This window comes from Hyla sarda, chromosome 7 (genome assembly GCF_029499605.1).
Source record: "Hyla sarda isolate aHylSar1 chromosome 7, aHylSar1.hap1, whole genome shotgun sequence".
NCBI lineage: Eukaryota > Metazoa > Chordata > Amphibia > Anura > Hylidae > Hyla > Hyla sarda.
This window is the reverse complement of record NC_079195.1, coordinates 107342330-107359217: the sequence shown is the minus strand read 5'-3', so window position 1 is coordinate 107359217 and position 16888 is coordinate 107342330. Positions and strand designations below refer to the sequence as shown.

General features: G+C 38.0%; 1 protein-coding gene across 7 annotated transcripts in view; it reads left to right on the top strand.

The window, feature by feature from the left end:
- The window catches only part of PPP3CB (protein phosphatase 3 catalytic subunit beta), a 61486-nt gene extending 47316 nt beyond the window's left edge, over window positions 1-14170 (top strand). For 4 of the 7 annotated variants that reach the window (XM_056530349.1, XM_056530344.1, XM_056530345.1 and 1 more), the window contains 3 exons: window positions 5715-5812; window positions 9748-9777; window positions 12253-14170. In XM_056530349.1, coding sequence (XP_056386324.1) covers window positions 5715-5812; window positions 9748-9777; window positions 12253-12428 — 304 coding nt within the window. In that variant the 3' untranslated portion in view covers window positions 12429-14170. The remainder of the gene's footprint in view (window positions 1-5714; window positions 5813-9747; window positions 9778-12252) is intronic. The other 3 variants (XM_056530347.1, XM_056530350.1, XM_056530351.1) reach the window with 1 other exon arrangement.
- Window positions 14171-16888: the final 2718 nt, after the last annotated feature.

The window sequence follows — 16888 nt, the reverse complement described above, 5'->3', positions numbered from 1 at the left end:
GTTCAATGAAACAGCTTTAGGATCAAATATAATGTTTATATTTAAAAGTGTTATATTCCGAGCTCCCAGCACCTCCAGAAAGCAGATGATTTTTTGAAGTGAAGGGTTGGCTATCCAGATGTTTCCATAGTTTTACTTGCAGATTGAAGATTCAAAGTTTTAATTTTTTAGAATTTACAAGGCAATTCTTATGTATTTTTGAATGCCATGTCAAGTGATTGCCCTGCAAAATCAGCAATTGTGGATCCACAAGATCAAATCTGCAGCAGATCTGCTTTGTGTGGTGATCTTATGGCACAAAAATGGCTGGCAAAACATAGACTTTAACGCAGTCACATATAATCCAAGATATATTGCAAATGTTGTTTCTGCTATTATATTTTAAGAAGGGTTACATTCTTTACTCAGATTGTTCTAAGAAAAGGTAAATACAATTAAAGCTTATATATAAGAAAGCATAAAAACTTTTTATGGGAACTGCTAACCCCCAGCATTGATATATTTTTCCTTGGTTACCTACCTTGGAATGTGTTGGGATTGGAGCTTTTGCAGACATCCGTCGAGGGAATACTATAGACAACATTCCACTGCCTGTAATAGCTGCACAATAAGCTCTGAATGGATAATTTTACAGCCATGCAGCTTATGGGTGGGTACATCGCATCATTCAGGATTGCCTCCAGGTTGTGAATTGAAGCACATCCTGACACTTTGCTCTGCATGCTCACTCTTGTTTTGTTTTATATATTTTATTTCCTACATTTACTGTGCTGTGTGCCTCTCTCTTCAGACTATTTGGCACAACATCTTTTACAACTATTTTATTAATACACTATAAATGGCATCTATTGAGACACATCGCATTGTCTACATAAGACAGAAGGGTATTGCCCGTCTGAATTTCCATCACAAAAAAAAACAAAAAAAAGGAAATTAGCCTTCTTTTTTAATTTTTTATTTTTTATTTTCAAAGTTTTATAGACTTGCATAGAGAAGGTGACTTCCGTTTCACTCACATACCCAAGATGAGTGGGATGAACAGCTGTCAGATTTTTTTTAAGGACATAAAAAGGTAATGGTGAGGTCACATCCGGGCGCCCGACGGTGAGGTCACATCCGGGCGCCCGACGGTGAGGTCACATCCGGGCGCCCGACGGTGACGTCGCATCCTGTAAACTGTGCATAATACCAAAACATCACAAAATCATATAAAAATGTAGTTGAAATATAAAGGGATGCAATAGCTTTCCATACACACTTATAATGCCTGTGGATAGAACTCAAAGAAGGGTTAAAATATAATAGTGTACATGTGACAGGTTGAACGTAGTAATGTAAACGAGGTGCCATATATGAGCTGTTTGTACAATCTAATTGATGTATATAAGAGCTATATAATAAAATAAAAAAAAATCTTACATATTCCCAACATATAGCTTTCTATATATCTAAGAAGTACAGTGGGGATCAAAAATGTGGGCACCCCAGGTAAATATTTGTATTAATGTGCATAAAGAAGCCAAGGAAAGATGGAAAAAATCTCCAAAAGGCATCAAATTACAGATTATCATTTACACTTTCAAAGTAACAGAAAACAAACAAATGGCGTCTGCAAAAGTTTGGGCAAAGTTTGAGTTAATATCTTGTTCTGCCCGCTTTGGCAAGTATCACAGCTTGTAAACTTTTTTTTGTAGCCAGCCAAGAGTCTTTCAATTCTTGTTTGAGGTATCTTTGCCCATTCTTTCTTACAAAAGTCTTCCAGTTCTTTGAGATTTCTGGGCTGTCTCACGCACTGCTCTTTTAAGGTCTATCCATAGATTTTCAATTATGTTGAGGTCAGGAGATTGTGAAGGCCATGGCAAAACCTTCAGTTTATGCCTCTTGATGTAATCCCCCATGGATTTCGAGGTGTGTTTGGGATCATTATCCATTTGTAGAAGCCATGCCTCTCTTTAGCTTCAGCTTTTTCACAGATGGCATAAAGTTAGCATCCAAAATTTTCTGAAATGTTATTGAATCCATTTTTCCTTCTACTGGTGAGATGTTCCCTGTGCCACTGGTTGCAATACAACCCCAAAGCATGATTGATCCACCCCCATGCTTAACAGTTGGACAGAGGTTCTTTTCATTAAATTCTGTTCCCCTTCTTCTCCAAAAGTACCTTTGCTCATTCCGGCCAAAAAGTTCAATGTTAACCTCATCGGTCCACAGAACTTGTTTCCAAAATGCATCAGGCCTTTCTATATGTTCATTTGCAAAGTTCAAATGCTAATTTTTGTGGTGAGGACTTAGAAGAGGTTTTCTTCTGATGGCTCTTCCATGAAGACCATGTTTGTACAAGTATCTCTTTATAGTGGAATAGTGTACCACAACTCCAGTGTCTGCCAGATCTTTCTTGAGGGATTGTGCAGTCAAATGTGGGTTCTGAATTGTTTTTCTCACAATCCTGCAAGCTGTTCTGTCTGATATTTTTCTTGGTCTTCCAGATCTTGCTTTAACTTCCACTGTTCCTGATGACTGCCATTTCTTAATTACATTCCGATCAGAGGATATTGACATCTGAAAACGTTTTGCTATTTTCTTATAGCCTTCTCGTGCTTTGTGAGCGTCAACTATTTTCAGTGTCAGATTTCTAGACAACTGCTTAGAAGAACTCATGAGTCTGGGCATTTAAAACCTTTGAGATTGACATCACCTGGTCTTCCCAGATGATGATTGAGAACAATCCATGACACTGGCAGGTCTCAGCTTTGCAAAGGGGGCAGTGCATGCTATAAATTCTGCAGGGTGCCCAAACTTTTGCAGACACCTTTTTTTTTTTTTTTTTTTGTTTACTGTTATTTTGAAAGTGTAAATGATGGAATTAAAATCTAACTTTTGTTGACATATTATAAGAATGTCTAATCTGTAATTTTATGCCTTTTGGAGATTTTTTCCATCTTTCCTTGGCTTCTTTATGCACATTAATACAAATTTTTACCTGGGGTGCTCAAACTTTTGATCCCCACTGTGTGTGTGTGTGTGTGTGTGTATGTATGTGTGTGTGTATATATATATATATATATATATATTATATATAATGTATGTATATGCGATATGTACAACAAAGTATACATGTGGGCACCCATGTATTAAAACTGGGGCAAACCGTACCAACAGCTAAGTACCCCATATGGAATAAAAAGAACAGTTGACCCACAGTGGAAGCTAAATTGCGCCTGGTTTTACAGATTGCACTCGATTATGTGGTTAAGACCTCGAGGTGACAGAGTTTGGAGAGTGTGTATCCAGAAGTTCTCCCGCCTTCTAAGGATATTGAACCTCTGGGATACATCTTTACCTATACCTTCAATAAGTGTAGCATGGATGCAATCAAAACACCCAGCATGAACTTCCATTAGGTGCTGTTGAACGCTGTGCAGGAGAAACCCATGAACAGTGTTACTGTGGTCCATATGGACACTGTAATAAATGCACAACATACTGTGAACCACAATTTAGACGGGATCTGATTGGTTGTCGTTCCAGTGGCTGCCAATGTAAACTCCTTACTTTTATGAGTGATTAAGGGGCAGCATTTGAACCACATACCGCATTTGAAATTACCTGTAGTAGAAAGAAAGTGGGTGGAGGATGACTGTACTGGTTTAGATCTTGCGAGAGATACAGGTTTTGAAAAAGGGCCTCTCTTATTGTCAAACCAACAATGTTGACCTATTCTTGGATCTTAACCATTTCATACGTAAGCTTACCATTAAGATTTTTTTCCATTAAGGATAGCAGTGGTCATAATGATGTCTCTGACCCTGCACCTTCTACACTGCAACCTTCCCCCCATCTCTGCTGGTTAAGTCCCAAATCCACTTTCTTCTCGCTACCTATCTATGGGGTTAATGGAGGGGCGCCCTTTCCTGGACATTGCCGCGGCCCCGTACAGGAGATCGCGGGGGGCCCCAGCGCTCGGACCCCCCCGTGATCTAAAACTTATCCCCTATCATTCAGATAGGGGATAAAGTTCAGAGCACTACAGATCTCCTTTAACTGAGAATGGCAACCAAAAAAGATATTCATCCAATTTATCCTCTGTGAAAAGGATGGCTCTTAAATCACTATCTATTGATAATTTCATTATAATTAGTTCTGCAGATAAGGGAAGGGATTGTGGTACTAGATAAGACCAATTATGTCACAGAAGCTCTAAGACTTTTTCTCTGATACCACCTATTACAAACCCATCATATTTAATCCCACTAAACAGTTCCAAGATGAACTTCTTCACCTCATTAATAATGCTTTTTCCCAGGGGATTATTTCTAAAGCAGAGAAAGATTACATCCTAGTTACAGAACCAGCGCTTCCAACTTTCTACTATCCCTAAAGTTCACAAAAATTCCACCAATCCCCTTGGTAGCCCCCATCATCTCGGGCATCAGTTCACTTTCAACCAATCTGTCCCACTATCTTGACTTACTGTTACAAAAACATGGCATTAACTTAAAATCATATCTGAAAGACACAAGCATTATAAGTGTGTATGGAAAGCTATTGCATCCCTTTATATTTTAACACATTTTTTATATCATTTTGTGATTATTTAGTATTGTGTACTGTTTACAGGATGTGATGTCATTGTCAGGTGGCAGGATGTGATGTCACTGTCAGGTGTCCATCCCACCTCAATGAGCGCTTGTTCATTTGTTCCTATATATACCTTGCTTGTACACTGTTTTCATACTGATCTGAAGAAGGGTGTGGCACCCCCGAAACGCACCATCTGTTTTATTGTTTTATCTCCAATAAAATCCTCCAGTGTTTTTGCATTACCTGCAACTCTGGTTCGATTTTTTAATTCATCTTCTGTATACTTGCAGCGCCACTCCAAGGGTCGTCTTTCTATCTTCTACACTACATTGATAACATTCAATGGGTTCTAACAGTTATGTAATGTTTATGTAATATCCTATATGCTGATAAAAAATTAGAGCCATTACCCATAACTATTAATAAAAACTAACTAAAGAGATAACAAAGAACAAACTGTCATGAAACTGTTCTCCCCCATAAACTATTCCCAGGGTGACACAGGTGTTTACAATTAGAATTTAGACATACCTTTTACTGCTTTTAAGTAGCATTGATCAGGTTAAAAAAATGCTTTAGACTGCAGCCAGCCGATAGGTGTATGTGTGAGGAAGATCAGGCTTGTCATCTTGGAATTATCCAATATTGAATCCATGTGGACAATTTTGGTGTATTGATTATTCCCCCCAGATTTTTTCTTTCCACAACAGGGTATTTAGGTTGTATAACCAATTAACATGTATTGCTGTCTACTCTTGGAATCCCTGGGGGAAGGCGGCAACGAAAGTCTGTATTTTTGGTGACATCGTGATATTATTTTGAAAAGGGCACACCTGTTTTCAGCTCCAATCTGCTAGCCTCTATATTAGTTAAACAGGTTGCCCATTACCCATGTAACATGTGCCTTGCAAAACCAAGTAAATCTTTCTTCTTTGTGTTTTGGTTGACCTTATTTCATTCTGAAGCTGTTACAGCATGGGGTGACTGCCAGTTTTCAAAAGGCAGGATGCGTTTCCCCTCTTTTTTTTGCACTTTGCCTGCTATCTAGATCTGACTATATATATACTTCATTCATATTCTGATCCATTGCTCATACACTATTGACAAGTGTTGTCCTTTCTTTTGTCTCCTAGGGAGGAAAGTGAAAGTGTTTTGACACTGAAGGGTTTAACCCCAACTGGAATGCTGCCAAGCGGGGTGCTTGCTGGAGGACGGCAGACTTTACAAAGTGGTAATAGCAAACAGCTTGCTGTATCTCATGGATTGGTTTACAACTTGTTCTCTATCCAACCATGCGCATAATGCATGCTTTTGACCTACTTTTATGCTTTTTACCTACTTTCTTAGCAGCTAATGCTAGTGCATTGCATAGCTGTACTATGCAATAAGATCTAGACATTCATACCAGAGTACAAATTTTCTAGCAATATTCCCTTTATCCCATAAATGTATTGATCCCATTACAACAACAAAAATTGCAAAAAGGATAATTGATTTAAGATTAGGCTAAAAACAAGACAGATCCCAATGCCTGCTACCAAAGCTCTATAGTGGTAGATAGAGAAGTATTGTACCCTGGTGTTGTGTCAAAGTGTTACATTGTGTTCTTTGTTAATTAATGTCTCTAAATATCCTCACCTTTTCCTGCTTTTTTTTTTCTCTCTCCTCCTCTTAAGGTGTGGGATCTTCTATCATTTTGATCTGTTGATTCTTTTATCGTTTGATTCTTTATATTTCAGCTGTATATGTAGAAAAGTCTGACTAACCATTAGATGTTTTTCACATTACAAACATTATAAATAACGTCCTGGAGGGTATAGGTGTAAAAGTAACTTTAATGGTATAAATTTTGCATTGTAATAAAGGCCTAAAGTTTAATAGCAGCCATCTTTTGTATTGAATACCATCCAAGTACAGTGAGGACCTTTCGTCCAGTATACAGAAATCCAGAAATTCTTACACTCCCGGAGACTGGAGATCAAGCAGGGACAGCCATTAAAAATAAGGGACATATTGTGGTGTTATTTTATATTATTTGCAATCTTTCTTAAAGTTTCATGTATTATGGCTGTCAAATAAGATTAAATATTTGGTCATTTAGCATTAGGTTCAATAAATCTCAGATTAACACCTTAAGGACCAAAGGCGTTCTATGCCCTGGTCCTGTTACCGGTGTTTGAATCATGCTCATAAGCTGAGCATGCTTCATACCCGGTGGGTCCTGGTTGCTATCAGCCGGGCATCACCGATCGGGCAGTTGCCCGTTATTAACCCTTTAGACACCTCTATCAACATTTTTTGTGGTGTCTAAAATGCTGGGTTAACGATCCTGGCAGCTTAACACAGCTGATTGGGACCATCGCAGTGAAATTGCGATGTCCCCGATAAGCTGAGTGGATGGCAGGAGGGCCGTTACCTGCCTCCTTGCTGTCCGATCGATCCTCTGCTGCTCCAGGAAGCCTCAGCAGGCTAGAGCAGCAGAGCACCGATAACACTGATCAATCAAACTGGAATTATGAATGGTCTCTCAGGGGATAAAGTTAGCAGAGGGCAGGAAGCACAGTGTATATACAATCCTAAGTATAGGGTGTAAATGTTTATGGTTGGACAACCCCTTAAAGGCTAGGAACACACATGCAGTACTTGATGAAGTTTTTTGAGACAAAGCCAAAACTGGATCCAGCAAAATAATCTCCTGTCTAATTGTGTGATTATTCTAATTGAGTTGTTACTGATGTCTTTGTTAAAGGAGTACTTGCAGCCATGGAACACGTATCCCCTATCTGCAGGATAGGGGATAAGTGTCTGATTGCGGGTTGGCCCGACCGGCCCTCCCCATGCAGAAGGCGTGTCGGCCGCAGCATGACTCCGTGGCAGACGCGCACCCTCCATATATCTCTAGATGCAGCGGAGATAGGTGTGCTATTGCTGCAGAACTCCTTTAAAGGAATATTATAGGTCTTTTCTTCAGTAAAAATGAACTGCTAAACAGCCCAGACTCCAGACAGATACATTGTTCTTAAGTATTATACAGCTGTTTATAGCACACTGAGCATTACTTAAACTAGGTACAATTGTAACCACCTCTCAGGTGAGGGCAGTTTTAAAGGAGTACTCAAGGATCTAAAAACATCCCTTTTCCTAAGGATAGGGGATAAGTGTCAGATCGCGGGAGGTCTGACCGCTGGGACTCCCCATTGGGCTCATCATTCTGAACAGTTACTTTAGCGGACCTAGTCAACATTAAAGGGACTTTGTCACCTTGAAACACCCCCTAACTGAGACTAGTTTAGAAGACACTGATTACCAATCTGTAATTTTTATGTTTTTATTGGAAATCGGCATCTGTTTACCTTTTTTTTACTGATGACTTTAGTTTCATAGTGGTTGCTGAGGAATCAAAAGTACATTTCAAAAGTCAGTCAGTCAGTCAAGGACCAACATTAACTCTGCATGTACTAGGACACCAGTTCTTTGTGATTGTGAGGACTGTAGTGTTAGTCACATTTTCATCATATTGTCCTGTACAATATAAAATTTCCACCCAATTGTCAACTACTTAATAAGCAATACATTACCTTCATAGAATTATCCTTTTTTTTTTTTTTTTTTTTCTCTAAGAACATTTTAAGTTTTTCTGCTTTATTCATTCAATAGCTATGTGCCTTTAAAAAGTGAACAATAGTGGTCTGTCCATGCTAGCTAACAAGCACGTATGACAATCCAGGCAGTGACATTTTACTTTCTAGTCTCTTATGTTCTACAATCCTCTACCTTCTATTGTGTTTCTTGCTGCGGGATTACATGTATGTCTGTTGCCTGTCTACGTGTTAATAGAAGAAAACCTGTATGTATCCTGTTGATGTTGATACAGCCATAATGTTTTAATTTGTTACTTAAATATTGCAGAGAGAAGTGCATACCTTCTCTTGCTTAGCAGTTTCTGTGATGTTCTCAGAGAATTTGCCATTGACTGGCCTCATAATGCCATCTTTCCGTTGTCCTGTGCTATTTTATACAAGGCCATTCTCAAACGGCAGCAACCACAGCCACAGGCATCAGACCTACGAGGAAGAACCCTATGGTGATTTTAAGTGTTCCTGTGCGTTACGGGTCAGAAAATGACCATTTTAAACATACAAATTTTGGTGCCTGTAAATTTAGTAATTTTGAAGTAGTAAAATAAAATAAATCCTACATAAATTGGCTATGCTTCTAACCATATGGACCTACAGAATAAAAATAAGGTGCCATTTTTACTGAAAAGTGCACTGCGTACAATCTGAAGCCCCAAAAAGATACAAAATGGCGTTTTGTTTTTCAATTTTGCCTCACCAATATATATTTTTTTCTGGTTTCGCTATAGATTTTGTGGTAAAATGATTGATATAATTACAAAGTAAAATTTGTGTGGCAAAAAGCAAGCCCTCAAATGGGTCTGTTGGTGGAAAATTTAAAGTGCTATGATTTTTAGAAGTTGAGGAGGAAAAAGCAAAAAATTAGAAAACCTGTCGGGGTTAAAAAAAAAAAAGTTGCCAACAGGTTTCTTTTAAAATGTGGCCATATTGTTGCTGACCTACGCCATCCTGTTTTATATATACCGTCTGTGGATGTAGAGCAGCACTAGACAAGATTGATGGCACATTGAACTAGCAGTTTGTCCCTGCCTGAGTTACTATATGTGGCAGATGAATGGTAGATCATCCCAGTATATCACAGAAAATGATGAACAAAGATCGGTAGGTCATTATAGGGTTGGGGGATATATTTTTTGAAAGCAGAATGACCACCTATGTTTTCCTGTATTTATACTGTAACAATTGAAGTAAGGTTTTTTATCTATTTTATTTTTTACCTGAGGTTATCTTTTGTTTAAACATAACATAGACATTACTAAATACTCATTCTTTCACATAATATATTAATGTAATGTGCATTTTCCTTTTTTTATTTTCTTCATTTTTTCTTATGAAACTGAATATGGCAAATCTAACCAACCTGCTTATTGAAATGCATCTATGTATTAGAAAGTGAATATATGTATGAAACATGCTTTGGGATGGCAGTTTATAACAATAGAATTTGGTCATTGCCTTTTTTGTTATCGATTTTTACACTTCTCATCTTTTTCATTCATTTTGCATGCATCTGCTCACTTCTATACAGCCACAGTTGAGGCAATTGAGGCTGATAAAGGTATGCTTAGTGTCTTTGCTACCAGCAGAGATTTCTTTGGGTTGGGGAGTCGACTGTTATGTGTTGTTCTGACTCAGTTTCAACTTGCACAACCAGAGATGGATCTCCCTTCTGATCTGTCCCCCCTTTCTGTACCCCAAGCTCAGCTACCTGTGTTTTATTTCCTCCTTGTGGCATGGTTTTGTAGAATAAATTGGGTCTGTCTCCTTTTCCTTGGTCCTTTATTTACACCTTACTATAACTTTTTTGTGCACTTTGTGTTCTGTGTCGTGTGGTGGAAGGAAAGATCTGATATTTCTAGATCCGTTTCTTTTCTTGAAGTTTAATTTATGCATGATTCAAAATCGTAAATATTGTGGTACATTCCTCTTTTATGTGGTTGTACAGGTGTTCTGGTGGTGCAAGGAATTATTGTTTGCTTTTCTTTAACAACCTTTCTATTTTAGCCTAGTGGAAGCAACTACTGTGGTGAACTCTTTAAACATAGTTTGAGATGTAAAGACTATGGGGAATATTTATCAAAACCTGTCCAGAGGTAAAGTTGTTTAGCAACCAATCGGATCGCTTCTTTCATTTTTCACCGTCCCTTTCAAAAATGAAAGAAGCAATTTGGTTGCTATGGGCAACTCAGCAACTTTACTTCTGTACAGATTTTGATGAATCTCCCCCCTATGACCTTTAATGCTTGGAGTCAGTCATTGCCATGCCAGTTTTTTGTTTGTTTTTGCGTTATGCAGAAATATATTAGTATTATAGAAGTCCTGGTAGGAAAAAATAAGTTTTGCAGTGTGTTGCCCACATTTAGAACTGTGTAAAAAGCTCCATTCAATTAGCTGTACTACTTCTACTGACCTAGTCATTTGGCATGATGTATATAGGGTGCAGTCCATATGCCCTCTTCTGAGGACTGAATTACTACACAACTAATATTACACATGTTCAATGTTCCTTTCAGTTCATTCTAGTATAGAAATATAAGACCTTATATATTTTTCTCTTACCATGCTGGTAGATTTGTAAGTTTCCACTATGAGATTAGTGACAGAATCCATGCCCCTACTTTTAGTTATTTTCTCATATTTCCACTTCTAAGACCACCAGAACATCTACATTCATATAAATGAGTTATATTAAAAGGGGTATTCCAGGATTCCATTTCATAATACAGTGTAAAAAGCATCTGTGTGCCGCTTTGTGCCGCTTATATACACAGGACCCATACACCTGGAAGTGCTAATGCAGTCTTACTATTTTATTGCTGCCAGAGACAGTTATAAGTCACATGGTCTCCAGGGGGCGTGGCTATGCTGCAGTGAATGGGTGGATAGCAGGGTGTAAAAGGTATTTACTGAAGTAATGATATTTACCTACCCACTGCAGCATAGCCACGCCCCCTAAAGACCACATGACCTATGACTGATTTTCTCTGGCTGCATGGAATGCTGGGAAAAGTCAAAAACAACAATATAAAAAAAAAATTCACTACAGCACTTGTGTGGGTCCTGTGCATGAAAATGTGACAAAGCGGTGCACGGAGGTAATAGAAGCACATACGGCTACTTTCACCCTGCTGTTGTGCCCTGTCGAGATTGGCCGTTAAGCTCTTTTTTTTGCCTTTAACGGCCGTTATCTGGATGAAGCATAACAGGCCCCGATGGATCCTATTATAGTCAATGGGGTCTGTTGGGCACTGTTTTTTTATTTATTTTAATTTTTTGTGGGAGAAAAAGACGGCGCTTGCAGTAATTTTTCTCCCATTTTCCCCAGATTTCCCAACAAATGTCGCACTGCCATGTCATAACAGCAGTGTGAAAGAAGCATAACACGGCATTAGGCTGAAGGAAATAAAATCTTGGAATACCCCTTTAACCACATTCCTTATAATCGGCTCCTTTTTATAATGTTTACTGTCCCTTTATACATTATTATATGCTTTACTTTAGAATACAGATGTCAAAGGCCAAGTTCACATATAGTATTTAAAGTGTAGACACCCTGAAAATCTGCACCAAAGTGGTTAAAGTTGACAGGAGAAATATAGGGAATGTTATAATCTACAGCAGATTTCCCTCTGCATGTGGATTGAGTATTCCTCTGCAGTTACATTATAGTAATATGCCGTGTGTGAACTTGACCTGGTATTATTGAGCTTCACAAGTAAGTTTTTAGCACATACCAATTTAGTCTAGAAATCATAGAATCTTTATTTACTGTTGTTGAGTATCCTATATAAGCAAAATAAATAGTAGTAAAGAATCCAGTACACAGAATATAAGGTCTTATATTACATGAGCGTTATACATGTGACCGCAGTAAAGTTCACACATTCACAGCACATTATAGTAACAGGATTTTTGTGAAGCATAGAGCTGTAACTGTATAGAAGGATTACAATAAAATGTGATGGACTATTCAGCTTGTTTAGCAATATTTTGCTAGAAGTTCTAAACTAATTTTCCCTATTTGCATTTGAAGCAATACGAGGATTCTCTCCACAACACAAAATCTGCAGCTTTGAAGAAGCTAAGGGATTGGACAGGATCAACGAAAGGATGCCTCCCAGGAAAGATGCCAGGCAGCAAGATGGTATTAATTCAGTAAACACAAATGCCAAGGAAAATAATGGGACTGGTAACAACAATGCCCAGTGACTGCTCCTGTCCAGGTTTACTCTCACACCTTGCCTGAGAAGTCCTAGATTCATGCTTTGTGATAGAACAGCTTCAATAGCCATGGGGCACTAGAAGACCTATAACTGACCGCTCAAAGTCCTGGAAAACGCAGCAGATTCCTGTGTGTAAACTGTAAATCCAAGTAAAAAAATAATAATCTGAACTCTTATAAGGACAAGTCCAGAACTTGCCAGTTGAATGGTCTTTGAAACATAGGAAAGCATTGGGCTGTTTTTCATGAAAGCACATCTAGTGTAGCATCTCACGCTGATCATTGTCGACACTTAAGTTTACAAATGGAAATCTGTTTTTGTTCACTAGCTAGATTTTCTTTTTCAATCCAAATTTGAGTACATCCCTTTTAATTCCGCTATTTATTTAAGACATTTGTTTATTAAATGTCTTTAAAGATAAGACTTGTCTTATATATACCCAGGCTGCAAGATGCGTTTTGCAAACCTACAAAGCGCAAGGACAAAATAACCCGTTGGCTCTCCGGCATGCTGACCTCAGGTGTATTCATTAGATGTAGCTGATTTATTATGTATTATATATTCACTGTATTTTTTAGTTTTAAGGATTACGGATGGATTTCTACATAGGAACATTTATTACTTGAACACAGATCAAACAGATATTTAATTTCAATTTCCCTTTAAAATGTTAAAGAAAGATTTTCAAAAAGAAAAAAGTTTAAAAAAAGTCATGATTGTTCATTCTAGGGTACTTTTAATTGAGCAATGTACATTCTGTTAAAGTAAATTTTGATTCATATCAAGTCTGTAAAGCTTGCATTGTATTTTGTGTATGCATGTTTTCTTTTTTTGCAAATATTTAATATATAAACCTATGATGCACAGGAACTGCATCTATAGGTTACATAGATGTTATTGATACTTTTTAGTTTATTGTGAGTATTAAAGTTGCTTCTATGGCTGATCACATGACTGCGTAACTGCAGGGTTTTTTCTCAACTTATTTCTGCACGGGCTTTGCGGAGCCTTTGCTGAACATAAGGAAGTTGCTCTGTCCAACCGTTACAACATTAGTGACTGTAAATCCAAGACTGCATGTTCATTTCTTTTGATATTTGCTGGACTGCTAAGTTTGAATTCCAACAATTTACTACTTTGTTCCACAAATGAAATGTACTGATTTCCATTGTATTTTTGGTATATATTTTGACATTTTACCTTTTCATCTTTGCAACATCACTTGAAACATGAATCCATTAAGGTTACCTTCCCTGCCCCTACCTTTCATTATCATGCTTTACAAATTGTACATATTCCTCATCCAGGTCAGAATTTTATGCATGTTCTGAATTATCTAAGAGTTTTATAAACTGTAGCACACAATACATTTTGTGCATGGGCCGCTGCTCTGAACAGTGTGTCAATTTTTGTATGTTCCTGCCCTTTTGCTTTTTAATATAAGAATATAGAATAAATAAAAAAAAAAATTAAATTTTCCTCATGGCTTAAAAATTGCCACATCACGATTCAATGAAAATGACTGAACTGAGTATAATTCTCCATCAAGAACCTTCTCTAGGTATATAAGCCCTCTATGATAAAATGTATGTTTCTTCTATACTGCCAAACTTCTTCCTCTACAATATGCAACCTATTTGCAGGCGATAATGTATGATGTTCTCCCAAATAAAATGAAAATGTATTTAACAATAAATGATTATTGCAGTTTGTCAGTAAAGACAAGAACTATGGAGTGTTGTCGTCTTTTCTGGGGAAATGCATCCAGTGATGATATATGGGTGGTTGGGGCAGTGCTATTGGGAACTTTGTAATGAAGAATTGGGATTGTTAAACAGTAATTCCACAAAAAAGATGCATTAGAGAAATGCTAGCTAACAGTAACAGGGTATGTAATTGGGGAACCCCACCACTACAACCCAGTCATGTTATGTTAGAAGATAGAATAGCAACAATTAGATAAAGGGGGGCTCAACTCATATATACACCGAATATATCTTATGTACGGGGGTGCAGCTCCAGTGAAAAAACATGCATGACAACTGGACACAAGAAATCACTGGAATGAGCGCACACCACCAATATAATGATGAAAATACAAAAATTCTTTATTACACATATCAACAATCCATATAGAGGGAAACATTTAAAAACAATTAAAATAGCCTAAAAAAGAGCATAGCACAACCCTGGGGAAGGGCCATGAATCCCCTCCCACAGGTAAGTGACCCCATCCATTATAACACACAATGCAATGATGACAGTAACACTATGCCCCAGTAAGCTATCCTGCTCAAGCATGGAAAATGAGTCTACCGATAAATAAAATACTGAATAATACTTAGGCGAGAGGCAGAGATGGACATCCAGTATCAAGAACACCCCTGAGGAAGTCGCTTTGCGACAGAACGCGTGGGGCTCTCGCGTGACCCCGTCCTTCTTGATACTGGATGTCCATCTCTGTCTCTCGCCTAAGTATTATTCAGTATTTTATTTATCGGTAGACTCATTTTCCATGCTTGAGCAGGATAGCTTACTGGGACATAGTGTTACTATCTGTCATCATTGCATTGTGTGTTATTATGGACGGGGTCACTTACCTGTGGGAGGGGGTTCATGGCCCTTCCCCAGGGTTGTGCTATGCTCTTTTTTGGGCTATTTTAATTGTTTTTAAATGTTTCCCTCTACATGGATTGTTATGTGTAATAAAGAATTTTTGTATTTTCATCATTATATTGGTGGTGTGCGCTCATTCCAGTGATTTCTTTTGTGTCCAGAAGATAGAATAGGTGATGTGCACATTTAAAAAAAAACAAGACTCTTAGGACTTGACTTTCAAGTTGTCTGGGGAGCGTCTACTGGAGATATTTACACAAAATTGTATGAAAATTCAGATTCATGTAGAGATTTTACAAGTGAATATGAAGATGGGTGACCTTCCGGTGCTGATCCTCCTTGCTATGCTTAGCCTATGTGGATGTAAGTACTATTACCACAATTTAATTGTTTTGAAACTTTATAGATAGCACATGTTGTGTGGGTGAACCAAGATTAACGCAAAACACACTATCCAAAGTAAAGCTTAAAACCAGATATATTGTTGTCACCACAATAAAGTTCTTCCAGTCCCATTGACTAAAGCCATTTATAGCAAAGAGGACCTAATACCGCAATCTCTGTGTATACCAGAGAGTACTCCCCCACCCTTGAATATAAGACTCTTTGTAATGTATCCTATCAGAGCAAAAATGATGAAGTGGAGAAAAATGACCCTTGTATGTGACTCTGCCAGAACAACCAGACCAGAAATGTGTGTAAATCAAACACTGGACGGGATTATTAGAAAACAGTAAACAATAAATAGGCAGAATAATGCGGGGGTCAGTGCCACCTTCTTTAGCGCACTATTCAGATATTGATCTGAAGAAGGGGGTGCTGACCCTGAAATGCGTTATCCTTCCTATGTATTGTTTTCTAATAAACACGTCCAGTGTTCTGTTTACACACACTTCTGGTCTGGTTGTTCCTTTCCAGTGGAAACTGGCAGCACCACATAACAAGGGTAATTTTGCTCCACTAAATCGTTGTTCTCATCAGGACTGGTTTGTCTTCTCCTTGGACCCTGGGCTCAACAGCTGTTTCCTAATTTTAGTAACCCAGTTTGGTGCGTTGATACACAAGTTGTACACTTGCTCCAAGTGATCAGCCACTTCTTACGGGCAGTTTATGCCGATTTACTCTTATTTTTCAGGGGTTTTAGCAATTATGCACTAGGCACCTTTGATGATCCTTTTTTTTTTGTATATATATTTTTTTTTTTACACCAAAAGATCAGAGCAAAATGTCACTATCAACCATGTGCTCTATTCACAGCCTATGCTGCTCAGTACTGCTTGATGTCCTCCATGCTAGTAAGGATGTGCTCAGGGACTACTGAAGAAGAGAGATGAAGCCTTCAGAGCAGCAGTAAACTGGAGGAGAAAACACCATATAACGGCTAGATATAGTTACATACCTCATAAGGTTGAAAAAAGGACAAGATTCAATCAAGTTCAACCTATATCCTTACTTTGTCCCAACTGAGTTGATCCTGAGGAAGGCAAAAAAACCCTATAAGGCTGATGCCACTTGCCACATAGTAGGGAGAAAAATTCTTCCCAACTCCAGATCTGGCAAAAGGAATAAATCCCTGTGAATCTAGTATTAATAACCTGTAATGTTATTTCTCTCTAGAAATCCATCCAGGCCCCTTTTGAACTTTTATTGAGTTCACCGTGACTATTTCCTCTGGGAGAGAGTTCCATAGTCTCACTGATCCCTTGTTATAGATACAGTCCTGGGTATAAAAAGATCATGGGAGAGATCTCTGCACTGCTTTCTATTATAGTTTTACATTATTAGGTCGCCCCTGAGGCATTTTTTCTAAACTTAATAACCCTTATTCTG